Genomic DNA, 18,792 nt, shown 5'->3' with positions numbered 1-18,792 from the left:
AGCATTTCTGCAACATGAATTATGAATTTGTTTTTACATGGAAAAGCTGCTCGAGTTTCTGCTGGTTGTATCGGCTGGAGATGAGGATTTTGCTGACTTCAAATTTGAAAAAAAAAAAGAAAAAAAGATGATTGCCTTTGTTTAGTTCATTCTGAAGCCTATTCTAAATGCATGCATTGTATTGTAGTAAGACACGTTCCTCTTATATGCAAAACATCAAAGACCACCATTAATTATTCACCACTTCAAGTCCAGCTCTTGTACACTACCTAGTCAGTGAAGCAGTTTTAACTTTAATCAGATTAGAAGCATTTTCTAATGCTGCGCGCAGTCTTTAAAATTACTTTCAACCCACCCCCACTAATGCCACTCTACCTTCTACCTTTCTTGCCATAGGCGTTCATGAACTTGACAATCTTTTCACATCTACACCCATTCAAGTACATGAAATAACAAGGCAGACCAGGGTAACCTTACTTCTGCAAGTAAAATAAAATTTAAGCATATACGAAATTTATGAACAAGAATACAAAAAGACGAGCATAACATGTCAAAATAACATTCAAAAGGTCATACCCTGAGACCAAAATAGAAACATATGTCACCACAACATACCAAAAAACATCCTAGATGGATCAACAAGGTAAGGATAATTTAGTGACCTTCAGTGCGAAGAGTAAATCTTCCAAGTTGTGGAAAATCAGAGAAATTCTCAAGGCATATTAAGTTACCCACCTGCAGGAACAGATTTGCACAAGGGTATCAAAATAAACCAAGTATAACACAGACGCACAAAATTATTTGCCTGGCAGGCGGCATTTCTGGGTCTCCCCTTCCCCTCTGCCTCTCCCTCATCACCGTAACTCTAAAAAGTGGCAGGCTGTATTTCTGGGTATGTGAGCTCCCCATTTCCTTTCACGGTGTAAAAAAACCAAGAATTATGAGTAACTTCATATCAGGGGAGGAAGAGAGATTAAAAGGTGCTGCAGGAGGATCACAAATTATGCAAGGATGTAACCAGACTAATGACAAGAACTATGAGAATCTACTATTTGGGGGAGAAAGCCGGGAGGATAACAAATTATGCAAGGATGTAAAGACTAAAGACAGCCAACACAGCCAACACAGACACCATGAACCTTGCTCGGAATGTGAAATTGAGAACCCGCGCAGAGAGAACCGTGATGAAGAAATACCTCAGAATCCGTGATGAAGCTTCGAATTGGAGAGAAGCAGAGAGAACCCGCGCAGAAATGGAGAGTGAGAGGGTTTTTATAAAAGAAACAAAAAGGAAAAAGAAAATATGCAGGGAAGAAAGGAATGTTTACAGATTTTCTACTTGTTTCTTTTGGTTTATTAATAGGAGATTGAAGGAGGGTTGGATCATATGGGCTTGTTGGCGAAAAACTTGGATGGAAACTGAATTCAATGTGAGAATTGAGATGGGGCAAAATAAAGGTACAACTTGAAATAAGATAAATACAATCAATGTTACAGATTAGAAGCAAATTAAAATTGGTTCAGCGGTATGGCACCTCCTCACTACCCAGCAGGTCCGCGGTTCGATTGCCCAGCATGCAGATGAGATTTTGCTAAATTAAAATGACCAAAGATGACACGTGGCAGCCACAGTTGGCCCAAGTGGCCCGCGGGTTTCCAACGGTGGGCTGACACGTGGCTGAAGTGGGCCCGCGGGCTTCCAACGGTGCGGTGACACGTGGCGCAAAGGGCTCGCGGGTTTCCAACGGTGGGCTGACACGTGGCGCAAGGGGGGGGGGCCGCGGGCTTCCAACGATGGGGTGACACGTGGCGCAAGGGGGGCCGCGGGCTTCCAAGGTGGGCTGACACGTGGCGCAAGGGGGGCCCGCGGGCTTTCAACGGTGGGCTGCCACGTGGCCGAAGTGGGGCGCAAGGGGGCCCGCGGGCTTCGAACGGTGGGGCGACACGTGGCCCAAGTGGCCCGCGGGTTTCCAACGGTGGGCTGACACGTGGCCGAAGTGGGCCCGCAGGCTTTCAACTGTGGTTGACACGTGGCGCAAGGGGCCCGCGGGCTTCCAAGGTGGGCTGACACGTGGCCGAAGTGGGGCGCAAGGGGGCCCGCGGGCTTCGAACGACGATCGACACGTGGCCCAAGTGGGCCCGCGGGCTTCGAACGGTGGGTTGCCACGTGGCGCAAGGGGGCCCGCGGGCTTCCAACGGTGGGCTGACACGTGGGCTCGCGGGTTTCCCAACAGTGGACTGTCACGTGGCCGAAGTGGGCCCGCGGGCTTTCAACGGTGGGGTGACACGTGGCCTAAGTGGGCCCGCGGGCCTCCAACAGTGGGTTGCCACGTGGCCTAAGGGGGCCCGCGGGCTTCCAACGGTGATTGACACGTGGCCTAAGGGGGCCCGCGGGCTTCCAACGGTGGCTGACACGTGGCGCAAGGGGCCCGCGGGCTTTGAACGGTGGGCTGCCACGTGGCGCAAGGGGGCCCGCGGGCTTCCGACGGTTGTTGACACTTGGCCAAGGGGCCCGCGGGCGGCTTCCAACAGTGGGCTGCCACGTGGGAATTGTGGGTCCGCGGGCTTCCAACGGTGGCTGCCACGTGTCATCTTTGGCCATTTTAATTTAGCAAAATCTCATCTGCATGCTGGGCAATCGAACCGCGGACCTGCTGGATAGTGAAGAGGTGCCATACCGCTGAACCCATTTTAATTTGTTTCTGATCTGTAACATTGATTGTATTTATCTTATTTCAAGTTGCACCTTTATTTTGTCCCATCTCAATTCTCACATTGAATTCAGTTTCCATCCAAGTTTTTCGCCAACAAGCCCATATGATCCAACCCTCCTTCAATCTCCTATTAATAAACCAAAAGAAACAAGTAGAAAATCTGTAAACATTCCTTTCTTCCCTGCATATTTTCTTTTTCCTTTTTGTTTCTTTTATAAAAACCCTCTCACTCTCCATTTCTGCGCGGGTTCTCTCTGCTTCTCTCCAATTCGAAGCTTCATCACGGATTCTGTGGTATTTCTTCTATTGTCTTATTTTAGTCTTTGATATATTATAATAGGGTTTAACTAGGATTGAGTTAAGAGTAATTTTTCTTTGAACTTCATTTCTGCATTGTGAACCTGGGTTGGGGATTGTTAAAGCGTATGGTTTCTTATTTCATCAAGTATTTATTGGAAATTGTGTTTCATGGGTAAATACTTGGATATAGTTATAATGTCAATTGCCCCAAGTTTATTTCATCAATCTTCCTATTATTTTTTTTTTCCCCTTTCTGTTTTCAACATTAGGCAAGTATTTGGTTGTCATTGATGCAAAGTACTAGCGATTCCTTCTTATTTTTTATCATGGGTTTGTTGATGTTCATGATTTGGGTTGCTTTGTTTAACCTTCTTTTATTTTTTTCTCTTATTTTCTGAGGAAATTAGTTTTCTATCTATGATATGCATGGGAAAATAGGCCTTTGACTTTTGCAGAATCGGGTTATTGATTTTAGAACAGGTTAATTGGCCTTCTCTTCTCGTGCTCCAAATTTCTAAGTTGTATAAAAGTTAAAGGTTAAAGAATTGATAGCCCAATTGACTTTCGGTTTGGCTCAAATTCCTGAAATTCAAGTTTTCTTTAATGATCATACCACAAATGATTTTAACATGCTCTTCAAATCCCTCCCTCAGAACAGGCCATACTATGCAGCGGGTGCGCCTGGTTCTTTCTATGGTCGCATATTTCCTAAAGCTTCCATTCACTTTGTTCACTCTTCTTATGCCAATCACTGGCTTTCTAGAGTTCCAAAAGACTGTCCTGCTTGAAATAAAGGACGGATCCATTACTTAAATTCCACAGATGAAGTAGTAAGGGCTTATGAAGCTCAATATGCTGAGGACATGACCAAGAAGGTAAGCAATGATCAACTGCTCTAAGATTGATATTGCGCTAGTGCCATATAGTGGACTATAGTACTAAAGATTTATGGCTAGTCCACCATGGTCATATTATGTGTTGTCAATTGTCATGTCAATAATCTGATCTGCTATAACTCAGAAATGAAAGAAGAAATTTCTTTCGTTGAACATAAGTAGTATTGTAAATATCATAATAAGTAAAAAAATAACTCACTAGCAGCACCAGCAGCACCACCTTCTTATGGCTGCAATGTGTTTTTCTTTATGCAGGGAGTATTCAGTGAGGAGAAAGTAGATTCATTTAACATACCTATGTATTACATGTCTCCCCATGAACTTGAAGTTTCTGTAGAACGAAATGGATGTTTTAGCATAGAGATAATGGAAAACTTACCTCAGGTCTTGGCACATGGCACTGTATCTAACAGTACCCAACTGATTGCATCTCACATTAGAGCTTCCATGGAGGGACTCATCAAGCAGCAATTTGGAGAAGAAATATTAGATGAGCTGTTCGACTTGTATCACAAGAAAGTTGAAGAGCAACACGCCATCTTCAACTCAGGGAAGGCAATTACATTCTTGTTGTGCTTAAACGCAAGGCAAATTGATTTGAACATGTTGTTTTCTTATTCATGAAGCTATAGTTGAATTTCCCTAGATTCATCATTATGTCTGTTTTTTTTTTTTTATTATTATAGGACTAAGTGATATGTGAATTTAATTGTTGTAATATAAATTTGTAAGCAACAATAACAAGCAGGAGAGATATATACTCCTAGGCTGAGAGACTATGCTTGTATTTAAATCATGCATCGAAATCTTTGACTCAAAAAATAATTACATGTAATTGGATTGGATAAGTAAATGAATTTGTGATATTGTTATTCACTTATCACATCCACAGCACATGGATTAGTAAATCAAAAGCTATAGTTGAACTGGTATATATGCTTTGTTGGGCCTAATACATTCTAGGCAGTGGCAGTGCAAGACCTACACATTTGAAGAGTATGGAATCTGGGGACTTGAATTAGATCCCTGAATGGTTTCAACACACTCTTTACATCCCTCCCTCCCAAGTGATGAAAATTTTGAGAAATTTTAAATTTCGACAAAAATTAGACAGAAATGACGTAAATTACTATCAAAATACGGAAATTTTGAATGAAACTTTACCATATATTTATTTAACATATTATTTACTAAATTGTTAAAAAACATTAAAGAAACCAAATTATATAGTAGGTTTCATGTGATATAAGATAAATATAATGTGTGCTGGAGAAAAATACTATTAAATAAAAATGAGTGTGCCTCTTGTTGTGCCCATGTATAATTTGTTTATACTCTATAATTTGTATAATTTGTCCATACTCTTTATCCATATTCCATAATTCCATACAAGAATAAATCACCAATGTGTCAACGCCTCAACGGGATTTGGAAATGGTTTTTTGTGAAACCCCGAATCTTTATAAAATTTTATTTCAAAAAAATAAATAAATAAAATGTTTTGAACATTTTTGTAAATTCACTTTTAAACTTTTAAAAATAAAAAAAGTTAAAATTATTTTTTTTATTCAAACTCTTCATTCTCTCTTAATCACTCACGGGTGACTATTCTTATCTCTCATCTCTCTTTCTTTGTTTTTTGGCCACTCATCTCTTTCATTAATCATTCATGCACCGAAGACTCCCTTTCATTTCTTATCTCTCATCTCTATTTCATTTCTCACTTTCCCACTCTCTCTCAGACTCCCTGCAACTCACCTCTCCCTCACGAATTCAACTCGATCTGCACTCTTTTCCCTTTCTGCTCTCTTTTGGTTCTTCTCTGTTCGGCCATGGGTGCCCATGAAATCACCTTTGAAATTCTGCCCTCATCCTCCTCTTCATCCCTGCGATCCAGAAAAATCCAAAGAAACCCCAGACCCAAAAACTCAACTCGATACAGTGGGTCAACGCTGAAAATTTCAGAAAATTTCGTTAATTTTCGCGAAATTTTGACGAAATATCCTTGGGTTTGTGTTAAAATTTCCATACCTTTAAAAAATGAAAATTTCGCCGAAATTTAACTCACTGCATTGACACAAAAAAAAAATAAAAAAAAAATTTTATCCAATAAAGTAATAACACGTAAAATAGTATAAAAATATAATATAAGAATGTGGTAAATCTATGCATGTTTGTGAATGAATAGTGTTTCTATCAAAAAAGGGAAAGATCCCAAGTTTCCATGTAGTATTCAAAGCATACGAAAGAACAAGGAATTTCACAAAAACATTAAAAAAATGATTTGGCTCACGTTGTAATTTGAATGGCTGTTATCCAAAACGCTACAATATAATTATAATATGAGTGGAATCATAATAATCATTGATCCCCAACTATTATACATTTTTTGCTGGAGTAAACTATTAATAAATATATATTAATATTCTTCAATCTTGTGTGGTACAAATATAATTTTAGTTTTGGATTCAGTCAAAGAAAGCTAGTAGGAACTGTGGGATAACAGGAGATCAACTTTTCAAGGACCACCAAGAGTCGCTCTTGTTGAAGGCTCCATATCTGGAATTAATATATAAAATTACAATTAGTGAATCAGTGATTATGAAAGTATCAAATTAGTAAATAAAGACAAAAAAAAAAAATAGTAAATAAAGAAACGAAAAAGAACAAGAAAAGGGTACAGTATGCCTCGTCACCCTTGCGCTTTGCGCCACATGTGATCCATCGTATAACCTGATGCTGCAATTAGGATTTACATGTTGTTGAGTCTTTACCGAGATTGGTTTAATTTATTTATAAGCAACTTTTTATAAGAACTTTAAAATACGCACGCACTTGTCCAATTACCATGTTGACGATATGATTGCATCATTTGCATGGTGCCTCTCATTTTCCAATCCCAAAATATCAAGTATTATTTTCTGCAAGCATTATTATTTGTGAAAGAAGATTTTTGAGATGCCAACCTCTTCATATTTATCTTCTGAATTCATATTCTTCTATCACTATCAGTCTATCAGTGGTCTCATGACAGGCCCAAACCCATAGAGGTTTCTTTTCGTATTGAATTTCAAGCATCCAAAAAAAGGTATGCAGTAATTAGCTGTCTCACTCTCATAAATTCGGAAAACGAAAATGATCCAAGAGGATACACCAACCAACACCCCCACCCTTGTTGTTGTGGCCTTGTCGATCAATCGATGATATATTGATGTGTGACACTAATTTATGCGGCGAACACACATCCCAAAAACAAGAAAAAAAATTGGTACATATATTCTTTTATTTGAGTTGAGATTGAATAAGTATCATTCAAATTTAAATCATATAAAAATTTAAATTTATACTTAAATTTAATCTTTTAGGCTAAGATCCAAAAAATTAAAAAACATTAAAAAACATTAAAGTATTAGTCTAAGAAAAAAAAAAAAAATTGGACCAACCTATAATTCTATAAATTGATTTTGAATTTAAAACATATCTAGCATTGCAAAAAGTATACCATTCAAAAGTTAATGGGTGGTACATCTTATCATATTGATTTGTTTATTACATAGATTTTTATTAAAGGGCCTTTAGATCTAACTTCTAAGGGCCTCCAAAAGATATTTTTTTAGAACCTAACCTGGTTGGTTTTTAAATTATAATATAAGTCCAAAATTTTAATGACATACTTACCATATTAATTATTTGCCAACTATCAAAAGAGAAAATCCCAAAATTTTTTCCTTACAATGAAATTTGGTCAAAATTATCAAACCTTATATTTTCAAATGTTGTTCTGCTTGTAGATTATGTACTGTGTTTTTTTGTTTTCTTTAATATGGTTAGTCCTTGGCCCGCGTGCGCTAATTAGCTTTTTACATGTAAATTGAATTATTCTAAAAAATTGAATGATTTAGATAAATATATATATATATATAGTTTTTTCTTTTTAGAATTGGAGGAGGAGAATCAAATTTAGATGCATTGTAAATAATTTTATGATTTTTTTAACTGAATTACCTAATAACTGCAAAGATATAAATAATTAATAACTATTAGTACGTGATTTTTTTTTAATATATAGTTAATGTTTTCTCTTTTTTAGGAACATATTTTCGTTTTAATTTTTTAATGTTTTAATTAGTTGTTGATTTTACCATTTTACCCTCTACTTATAATATTTGTTTATATATAGATATAAATGCTATTAGAATCTGAGAGCTACGTTTTAGTAAGAAACTTACAACCTAATGACAAACCTCATTTTTTTTCAAGCTGGATAGAAACTCATTTTTCAGACAAGGAATTCACAAATGGAAGTAGTTTCTAGTTTCCTTTCTTTCCCGGACAAATAGTTTCACTTGTTGGATAATTTGGATTTACTATTTCAAGCGTCAATACACCAAATGTATCCAGACTTAATTTTCCTTTAAAAAAAAAATAAAAAGAAAAGAAGAAAAAACAGGATGCCGAGGACACATACAAGTTGAATGCAGATATTCCCTTCTAAGCCTACCCACCTACAGTCCTACGCTTGACTAGTCACACACTCTCACACCACATGACCTCAATGTTTGTTCTCCAATTAGACCTGGATTTGTGTAGGTCAGCGTTCCATGGTCATACCATTACAACTCGAACAAATCGAGAAATTCTTCATTTTTTTGGGACCCACCTCACAGCCAACTCCAACCATTAATCCACCTACGAATTGCATTTTAAGCATCAAATTCATCCTTTGTCTTATACTCGTATGCCAGTTGGGTTTGTAACGTTTGTTGACCTTATTATTAAAGTCCAATATTGCTATTTATTATTATTTATTTTTTTGCGGTTACACCTAAAGCTCCTATTTCCCTTACCCAGTGCTGCATGTTTAAGCCACACGCCTAAAGGAAAACACTTTCAATCGAGGGAAAGACTTTGTGGTAGTTCCAACACTGTCACCCATCGTTAGTTCGTTACCCACCTCCCATTTCTGATTTCTCCAAGTCCTAGAGAGAGACAGATATGAGTCTATGAGTCAAATTAAAGGATTTGCTCTAATAGTCTTAGGTGTCCATCATAGCGTGCATTATAATGTATTTCCTGTCATACGTTTTAAAGATGATTCATGAATCATGTACTACAAAACCTGTTTTGTACTTCTTTGTAGTACATGCAGAGAGAGTTCTCCATTTTCCTTTCTTAGCTCGCTGCTTAAAGCTTTTGCCTTTTGCTCCTATCCTAATATAAATATCAGGCTTTTTGCCTGAGATTTTTGGCATGTGGCAGTGAGCAAAAACTGAGGCAGCATATGTAGTGTGAATTTAAATTTGTGGGCTTTCTCATCTTTCTGCGGTCGTATTAATTGTATTAAATACAAGGAATCTATTGGGGTCTGTCATCTGCGGGTGTTCTTGTTTTTTCTTGGTCTTTTGGGGGGTTCCTAGCTAAAGTCAACGCAGAGGATAGCGAACACACTTCCAGTTGTTAAAAGATTATCAATGCAAGTTCGAGGCTTTTATTGTAGATTGAGAAAAGCGTAAGGGAGCAAATTTCCCATTTCGAATTTGTGAATTTCCTGCTTTGTATCTTCGAAGAAGAAGAAAGTTGAGGTAAGATCATTGATGGGATTGATGAGTTTGTGTGCTGTGTTTCTTTCATTTCAGTTTTCAAATTAATTGTTTAAGGTCTTCGACTGAACTGGACTTGAGAAAACATCTAAAATATCATTAATGGCCATCTGTTTGTCTTTTGTGTTTAATCAGAGTCTATAAATTTGCAGCGCTTTTTCTCATTTGACTGAATTTGATTAGGTAAGGGACTAAGGGGTCTTGACCAATCAAATGGGGAACACAAACAAGGATGAATCCACAGAGATTGAGACGTTTGAGAGAGAGGATGTAATGGAAGACAATGGAGGTGAGCCAGAGAACATGAACAGAATCGTTCCATGGACAAGACAGATCACAATTCGGGGTCTCGTAGCAAGCATAGTCATTGGGATCATTTACAGTATTATAGTGATGAAGTTGAACCTCACCACTGGGTTGGTTCCCAATCTCAATGTCTCGGCCGCTCTTCTCGCCTTTGTGTTTGTCCGTACATGGACTAAGCTTCTGTCAAAGGCTGGAATTGTATCAGCTCCCTTCACACGGCAGGAGAATACAATAATTCAGACTTGTGCAGTTGCATGTTATAGCATTGCTGTTGGAGGTCAGAAAACTTTCTTGTCAATATTAAGTACCAAGTTTTTCTTTTTGTTTTTTACTTATTTTCTAGGTAGATGTTGATATGGGTCTGTTTCATATTACAACTATTGGTGTTTCACTGAAAACATGTGACCTTGCAGGAGGTTTTGGGTCTTACCTGTTGGGTTTGAACAGGAAGACATATGAGCAAGCAGGGGTTGATACTGAGGGTAACACTCCTGGGAGCACCAAGGAACCTCAGATTGGTTGGATGACTGGTTTCCTCTTTGTTAGTAGCTTTGTTGGGCTGCTGGCTTTGGTTCCTCTCAGAAAGGTATATTCTTTCCTCCTATTCATTTTTCAGCAAGATAATTGCAAAGGCTTGTTTTAGTGATTGTTGCTTGTGGTTTTGAAAATTACAAAGTTGTTGGTCCTTTCTGAAGTTCAGAATATTGTTTGTTCATGCATTTTGGGTTGTTTTGCAGATCATGATAATAGACTACAAATTGACTTACCCAAGTGGAACTGCTACTGCTGTTCTTATAAACGGGTTCCATACTCCAAAAGGAGACAAGATGGCTAAGTAATCATCCGTTTTTATGAATTGTTAGATATTCAGTTTAAAATAAAATATAATTTTAGTTTGAAGGATCTCAAACTGTTGAGGTTCTTATTGCAGGAAGCAGGTTCATGGGTTCATGAAATTCTTTTCACTTAGTTTCTTTTGGGGTTGCTTCCAGTGGTTTTTTTCCGGAGGAGATCATTGTGGATTCGTTCAGTTTCCAACGTTTGGATTGAAAGCTTGGAAAAATTCGTGCGTGCTGTGTGCCTTGCCTTTACCTTCTGTTTACCATGATTGGTCCTTCTCTCATAACTGATTAAATTAATTGAATTTTGTAGATTTTACTTTGATTTCAGTATGACATACGTCGGAGCAGGAATGATCTGTTCCCATCTTGTGAACTTATCTTTGCTTCTTGGTGCTGTGGTCTCTTGGGGAATAATGTGGCCATTAATTAGGGGTCTTAAAGGAGAGTGGTTCCCTGAAACTTTATCAGAAAGTAGTATGAAGAGTCTAAATGGTTACAAGGTGTGAACTAGACATTCAAGTCCATTTCTTAACCAAATTTCTTACTGATTTTGTCATAGGAATTTTTGAATTCCAGTATATAGGCAATTGAATCATATGCATCTTCATGTTGCTGCAGGTTTTTATTTCCATTTCCCTGATACTAGGAGACGGGCTATACAATTTTGTCAAGATACTATACTTTACTGGCTCAAGCATCCACACCAAAATGCACAACAAGAACCTCAAAACAGGTAAACTGGTGATTTTTCATTTAGACACCTCTTACAGCTTCCCTATTCCTATGGTGTAAAAAGGGGCTGCACCTTAAAGTGGGGCACTAGAGCAGTACACTTACGACACTTTTGTCTGGGGTAGGCAGCTATCCATTTGTGTACCATAATTTGGTATGCTGCAATAGGTGTCTGGTCAATCAGAGATCCCTTAAGCTAGAGAATGATTATCAACAAGCATTTAAATTGAGTAACTTCACTAACATAATTATCTCACTCATGCAGTTCCAAATAAACAGAATCAGGCTATAGATGATCTTCGACGAAATGAGGTCTTTATAAGAGACAACATTCCTATTTGGGTAGCATGCATAGGGTACACTTTGTTCTCCGTCATCTCCATCATTATTATCCCGCTCATGTTCCCTCAGCTGAAATGGTATTACGTAGTTGTCGCCTATATTCTTGCACCCTCTCTAAGCTTCTGCAATGCTTATGGTGCGGGTCTAACTGATATGAACATGGCCTATAACTACGGGAAAGTGGCTCTTTTTGTGCTTGCTGCTGTGGCTGGGAAAAATGATGGTGTTGTTGCAGGACTTGTGGGTTGTGGTCTGATCAAATCCATAGTTTCTATCTCTTCTGATCTGATGCACGATTTAAAGACTGGCCATCTCACTCTCACATCTCCTCGATCAATGCTTGTAAGTCAGGCTATTGGGACAGCTATAGGCTGTGTGGTAGCTCCTCTGACATTCTTCCTCTTCTACAAAGCTTTTGAGGTTGGGAACCCAGACGGTGAATACAAAGCCCCTTATGCCATCATTTACAGAAACATGGCAATTCTAGGTGTTGAAGGTTTCTCTGCCCTGCCCCAGCATTGCTTACAGCTTTGTTATGGTTTTTTTGCCTTTGCCATAGCAGCCAATTTGCTGAGAGATCTTGCTCCTGAGAAAATCGGTAAATGGGTTCCACTTCCAATGGCTATGGCTGTTCCTTTCCTAGTTGGGGCTTACTTTGCAATTGATATGTGTGTGGGGAGTTTGATTGTGTTCGTGTGGAACAAACTTAAACATAATAAGGCAAGTCTAATGGTTCCCGCAGTTGCTTCTGGTTTGATTTGTGGAGACGGATTGTGGATTCTTCCTTCATCAATTCTTGCGTTGGCCAAGATTCACCCTCCTATCTGCATGAACTTCTTGGCAACCAAGTAAAAATTTCTTTGTTGAAGGAGAGACTGATGTAGTTAGTTACTACTAGAGTTACAGTAGGTATAATCTGAGATGCAGTTTCAGACGGAATTAGGGATAATATAGAAGTTCCCTGAAATATATGTTCAACTAATACAAAATAATGCAGCACAATGGATGACTAGATGCTAGGATTTTGTATCCTATATGAGCTCAAGTGGCAAGAAAGGATCGAGTCTAATGAATTATAATACAATCAAGTTGTGTCAAATTTAGTAGAATGAATTGTATGATTTCAACACCAGAATGAACATAGCAGTTTTAGCATAATGTTGCTTCGTGACTTTTGGTATTGGTGGTAATGTGGATTTGGTTAGATTGTCTTGCTGGTGAGCTCGCAGATGGTTCACTGTTGGCGTTTTTGCTAAATGATAAAATAAATCCATCATTTCTTCTTTGTGCCCCCACCGTTTGATAGCTAACTTCAATTTGTCTGGTTTCTTTTGTATTAACTCATACACCCCTCACCAGTGGCCCAAAAAAAGTAAAAAACTCATACACCTCACACACAATAATGTTCTAAGTTCCAATTAAAAAGATAAGATTTGAATTCCAGATATTCAGGTCATTGATGAGATCCAAGGTGCATGGTTTAAGAAGCTCACTTCAGACAGGCGGTCCTAATGTCCTATAGCTCTCATAGAGTTCAACGCCTAGAAGTTGGGGTATCGAAGTAAATGACCCGACTGATCACCTGACCATGCATATTCAATGAAGCGGCTTGTTAGGAGTTAGGATCAATGTTCTGCTTGTGAAAGATGAATACAGATAAATGTATCTGATTGATTTTGATAAATTGACAGGTAGGTATTTCAGAATTCAGAGCAGTGCAGATATCCATTTATGAAACAAACCCATGAAATATTATGACTTATGAGCCCTCTTGTTTGCTTGGTTTGCCACTTGCTAGCACCACAAAACGTGGTGCTTGGAATGACTTATGAGGTTCACGCTTTGGTTCAACTTCAACGTGCATTAGTAGGCAGCAAGGAAGCAGAGATCTGATATCTCAACCCTGTTTTTATTTATCCTATTCCCACATTGCCATTCCATTGTATATCAGCCCACTGATTTGCCAGGAAGGTTAGTTGTTGAATTGAATTTGCCTTGATTGACCCGAAAAGAAAAAAAGTTACATTACCCCTTGAGGGTTAAACATTTGGTTGGCAAGTGGAAACTGGAAACGTTTGCCACTCACAGCACTGAGACATATTTACCCCTTAAGGGTTAAACATTGTAAGAGTAAAATGCACCATTGGTCCACTAATTTTAACCCTTTTTCTAAGTTGATCCACGATTTATTTTTTGTCTCAATACAACCCAGTTATTAATTAACTTGGCCCAACATAGTCCATTCCGTCAATTTTGTGTTAACGCCAGTCTATTTTCATCATATGCCGCACACGTGTTCGTTTGTTGAGGGCAAACGAGTAATTTCACGGGGGATATTGAAAGGTCGAAGACTCCAAAAGGTAACAACATTGTCACATACTCTCACATATACAGTATATTCGAAAAAGTGAAAAAAAAAACAGAGGAGTCGATCCAAGCTTGAAATTAATTGGATCCAAGGTAGTCAGAGGAGACTAATCAGTGGGTTAATTCGGTTTTTTGCAATTTTGCAAGGATGGTTCTTGATTTTCGATGGGATGGAGATAATCCCATATACGGTAAGTGTGTTTTCGACATTTTGCTTCTGTTTGTTTGTTGAGAATATTGTTTTGTTTTTTCTTGGCATTTTGCTTCTGTTTCTTTTGTTTGTTTGCTGAGAATCTTTTGTCTGAAAATGATGGCTTTTGTCTGAGTTGTATTCTCCATGGCCTGCCATGTTTAGGGTTTTTTACTATTATGTGGTCCTCAATGTTTGTTTGCTTCTTGGTTGTTCTTGATGGTCTGCCACCACCAGATGAGAATATATATTGTCTGCTAATACTCAAAAGTATGGGAATATATTTTGATTTTTTAAACATGGGTATGTTGTACTCAAAAGTAATGAATTTTGGGCATTGGTAGTTGAACATTGAAGGCTGGTACGAAATAGGGTATAGGGTTTAACATTGACAGTTAAACTTTTGATTTCCATTTTTGTTTGTCTTTTTTTTTTTTGCCAGGAATTTTTTGTTTGTCTTAAATTGCCATATGGTCATTAATTTGGTACTTAATTTACTTTTCGGATACCAATTTAGTTTACGAAATTTGTACTTCATTTTATTTCCTAATATGTTTATTGTTTATGGTGAAGAATGTGTTACTTAAACAGCTAGTTATTGTTTGTAGGTGATCCTGATGGACTTACAATAGAAATTCACTATGGGGGTGACATTACTGATGGGGTTTATAAGGGGGGGAAGGTGTGTTTCCTAGACTATCTTTCAGCAGACCTTTTGTCTTTATTGGACCTTATGAAAATTGGTGAAGAACTTGGATATGAAGTTAAGAGGGAAAAGATTGAGCCCGAGAAGTATAGTGTATACTATAAGGTTCCTAACCTCAATGGGTCAGAAGGTCTAGTTTATATTGGATCTGACAGAGAGGTACTTAATATGGTTGCTATTGTACCAGCCAATAGGGTTGCAGTTATCTACTTAACAGGCCCAAATTCAATCAGAAATGAGCATGAGAGTCAGTCATCTACTGTGTGGCCTAGTTTGCATGGTCCAGAGTATAGTTTAGGGATAGATGAGGTTGACACTCTCAACTTATTAACACAGGTCTCTGTATCTGAGAAGATGGTTGATCAACATGCAGCTACGTAGGTTATAGAAGATGGTGGTAAGGGTAATGCAAATGTTGACACTGCAAATGGCGGTAAGGGTGATGGTAGTGAATATGAGTATTTTGGTGATGAGCAGGGTGATGAACATGGTGATGAGCAAGGTAATGAACATGGTGATGAACAATGTGATGATGAGGCTATTGAACATGGTGATGAGAGTGGTGATGAGCAAGGTGATGATGAGGTTGTTGAACATGGTGATGAGAGTGGTGATGAGCAAGGTGATGATGAGGTTGTTGACCATGGTGATGAACAATGTGATGGCCAGGCTGATGAGCAAGGAGATGATGAAGATGAAGAGTTTGTGGATAGTGAATATGAGTATTCTGGTGATGAGCAGGGTGATGAAAAGGGTGATGAAGCTATGTTTTCTGCCAATGTTGACCTTGAAATTGATCTTGTGACTGCTACTAATGATGCATGTGAGATTTCAGATGATTGTCATGACTCTGATGAGCTTGAGAGTCTGAGTGAGTCTTCATCTAATGAAGGTGAAAGGAGGGTTAAAAGAAAGGTGCCAAAGTTCAAGGTATTCAACAGAGAGACAGATTTGAAAAATCCTATTATGGAAATAGGGCAACATTTCCCTAGCAAGGATAATGCTATTGAATTAATTAAAGAGTGGGGGATTGTGAATGGCAGAAAGTTGAGGTTTGTAAAGAATGATAATATAAGGTTGAATGTTATATGTGTAGGCAGTAAGGGTTGTCCATTCATGGTCAGATGCAATCCCAAGTATGGTGGTTCTGATACATGGGTTATCAAGAAATTGCAGTTGGAGCATCAATGTTCCAAAGCAGGAAATGTGAGGCATGCAGATGCAAATTGGGTTGCTGATAGATATGCTGAGAGACTCAGATTGGATTCAAACTGGAATTTATCAAGTTTTCAAAGTCAGGTTAGAAAAGATTATGGTGTAAATGTCACAAGGAACAAGGTATACAGAGCTAAGAGGAAGGCCTATGTCTTGAATGAAGGCTATTATGTGGAGCAGTATGCCAGACTCAATGACTATGCAGCTGAGTTGTTGAGAACCAATAAAGGTTCCACAGTGAAAATATATTCAAGGGAGGAGGGTGGCAAAAGGGTGTTTCAAAGGATATACATTTGCTTGGATGCATGCAGGGAGAGGTTCTTAAATGGATGCAGACCAATTATTTGTGTTGATGGGTGCCACATCAAAGGCCCATATCCAGGTCAGATATTGACAGCAGTTGGTGTAGATCCCAACAATGGTTTATTCCCTATTGCATATGTCATTGTAGAAATTGAAAACAAGAGCTCATGGATGTGGTTTCTAGAGTTTCTAATGGAAGACTTGAAGATTGAGGATGCATCTCACTGGGTTTTTATGAGTGATAAACATAAGGGTTTGGTTCCAGCCATAGAAACCCTTTTACCCACAGCTGAACACAGGATATGTGTCAGGCATTTGCATAGTAACTTCAAACTTAAGTATCCTGGGCTTGCATTGAAAAATGTCTTGTGGGCTGCTGCGAGGGCAACTTGTGAACCATGGTGGAAGACAGAGATGGATAAGATGAGGGTGTTGAATGATAAAGCATGGGGTTGGCTTAATGATAAACCGCCAAAACAGTGGAGTAGAGCTCACTTTGGGACTCACACAAAGTGTGATATACTCTTGAATAATCTATGTGAGAGTTTCAATAGTGCTATACTAGGAGCAAGGGACAAACCAATACTTACCATGCTTGAAAAAATTAGACATTACTTGATGTTAAGGATGGCTAATAGGAGGGCTGCATGTAGGAGTTGGAAGCATCCCATTGGTCCAAGAATACTGAAGATAATGGAGAAAAGGAAAATTGATACAAGCATGTACAGACCTGAACTTGCAGGAGATAGAATCTATGAGGTTCGAACCATGCATGGGACCACTATGTGTGTGGATCTTAGGCAGTGGACTTGCAGCTGTAGAAGGTGGGATCTGAATGGGATTCCTTGCCAACATGCCATTGCTTGCATTTGGTTTAGAGAGGAAAATCCATTGGATTATGTTCATAACTGTTACAAGAAGGATGCATACCTCAAGGCATATGATCCCATGATCTATCCTATGCCTAGCATGGATTGATGGCCAAAGTCTGATAATGCTTAACTTGCACCTCCCCTATTCAAGAAACAACCAGGAAGGCCAAGGAAGTGTAGAACCAAAACTGCAGGTGAAGTCCCAACTACCCACCCAGTTCCAAACAATCCAAATGCAAACCCTTTGGCACCCCCGCCCACAATCAAACTGAGAAGGCTATGGGTAACAATTAGATGCAGTAAGTGTGGGCAGAAGGGTCACAACACCAAAACATGTGGAAGGGTCATTGGTAGCTCAAGCAATTCTCAGGTACTGAGTGAGACCATTTTAATGTTCTTTGTTTGATTGTTTAATATATGGTTCAAACTGATAATGGTTTTGTGTGGCACTTGAACAGGCTCAAGCTCCTCAGGCCCAAGGCCAAGCTCCCCAGGGCCAAGACCAACCCCGAAATGCAATGGTAATTACTTAACTCATTAATAAGTGATTACCATGGTAGTTGATGTTGACCAAATGTTTGTAAACATTGTTTATTTGACAGATGACAAGAGGGAGAGAGAGAGAGGTAGACCCAGAGGAAGAGGGATGGGAAGAGCTAAAGGTGTTAATTCATCACAGGCTTCCTCTGTAGCAGTGAGCCTTGAAAAGAGGTTCAAATCTCCTGCCAAAAGGGGTAGAGGCTGGAAGGATTAGGACTGCATGAAGGCTGGAACTTGGAGATGAAGTGCATTTTGTGTATTTTGGAATGGATGTTAATTTTGCATGCATCAGCATTTAGATGTGTATTTTGATGTGGATATGTATCATGCAGCCCTTTATGGTTATCCTTGTTGATTTGTGTATTTTAATGGCCTTAAAAACATGTTAAATTGTGTATTTTGATGGCCATGGCAGCTTGAATGTGTATTTTAATTATTGCAAGGGTTTGGCCAACATACTTGATGTATTTACACACATTACAGTCTCCAATTCATGCTTGATCTCCAATTCATGCTTGATTTATTTTCTATGGTTGAATTTGATAGAGGCTTCCAGCCAAAATCTAAAGTTTATTTTACTTTATGGTTTATCTTAAATGCATAGCTCATGCATAGCTAGTTCAAAATGTGATGTAATTATATCAATTTCTTCTTAATAAACCAATTGTTCCAATTTTATGTACCTATAATATATCAAAAGAAGATTATATTGTTTTGCCAAAATTAAATAAGCGCAGCTTTATTTCAATGCAAAGCATAAATGTTCACCATAGATGAACTTGCTTCCATTACAATTACAGAACTTGCTTCCATTACAATTACAACCATAGGGTTTAACATCTACCCGAAACCATATCTACTTTACTG

General features: G+C 38.5%; 1 protein-coding gene and 1 pseudogene across 4 annotated transcripts; both read left to right on the top strand.

Moving 5' to 3' along the window:
- The first annotated feature begins 2,905 nt into the window (after positions 1-2,905).
- On the top strand, positions 2,906-4,506 carry LOC147289187 (loganic acid O-methyltransferase-like; annotated as a pseudogene). The gene is made up of 3 exons (XR_015121313.1): positions 2,906-3,710; positions 3,837-3,889; positions 4,166-4,506. The product of XR_015121313.1 is annotated as a loganic acid O-methyltransferase-like (transcript).
- Positions 4,507-8,850: 4,344 nt separating this feature from the next.
- Positions 8,851-13,848, top strand: YSL3 (YELLOW STRIPE like 3). Of its 3 annotated transcripts, none has more exons than XM_086237837.1 (8): positions 8,851-9,492; positions 9,694-10,093; positions 10,230-10,402; positions 10,554-10,651; positions 10,748-10,882; positions 10,987-11,158; positions 11,277-11,391; positions 11,656-13,848. In XM_086237837.1, the coding sequence occupies exons 2-8, from the start codon at positions 9,724-9,726 to the stop codon at positions 12,582-12,584; spliced, it is 1,992 nt and encodes a 663-aa protein (XP_086093963.1). In that variant the 5' UTR covers positions 8,851-9,492; positions 9,694-9,723; the 3' UTR covers positions 12,585-13,848. The 3 variants fall into 3 exon arrangements, with proteins under 3 accessions (XP_086093963.1, XP_086093961.1, XP_086093960.1); XM_086237835.1 differs by having other exon boundaries at positions 9,663-10,093; positions 10,969-11,158; XM_086237834.1 differs by having other exon boundaries at positions 8,853-9,492; positions 10,969-11,158; positions 11,656-13,847.
- Positions 13,849-18,792: the final 4,944 nt, after the last annotated feature.

This window comes from Dryas octopetala, chromosome 3 (assembly GCF_963921425.1).
Source record: "Dryas octopetala chromosome 3, drDryOcto1.1, whole genome shotgun sequence".
In the NCBI taxonomy this organism is placed as follows: domain Eukaryota; kingdom Viridiplantae; phylum Streptophyta; class Magnoliopsida; order Rosales; family Rosaceae; genus Dryas; species Dryas octopetala.
This window is presented reverse-complemented; position numbering and strand designations above follow the sequence as displayed.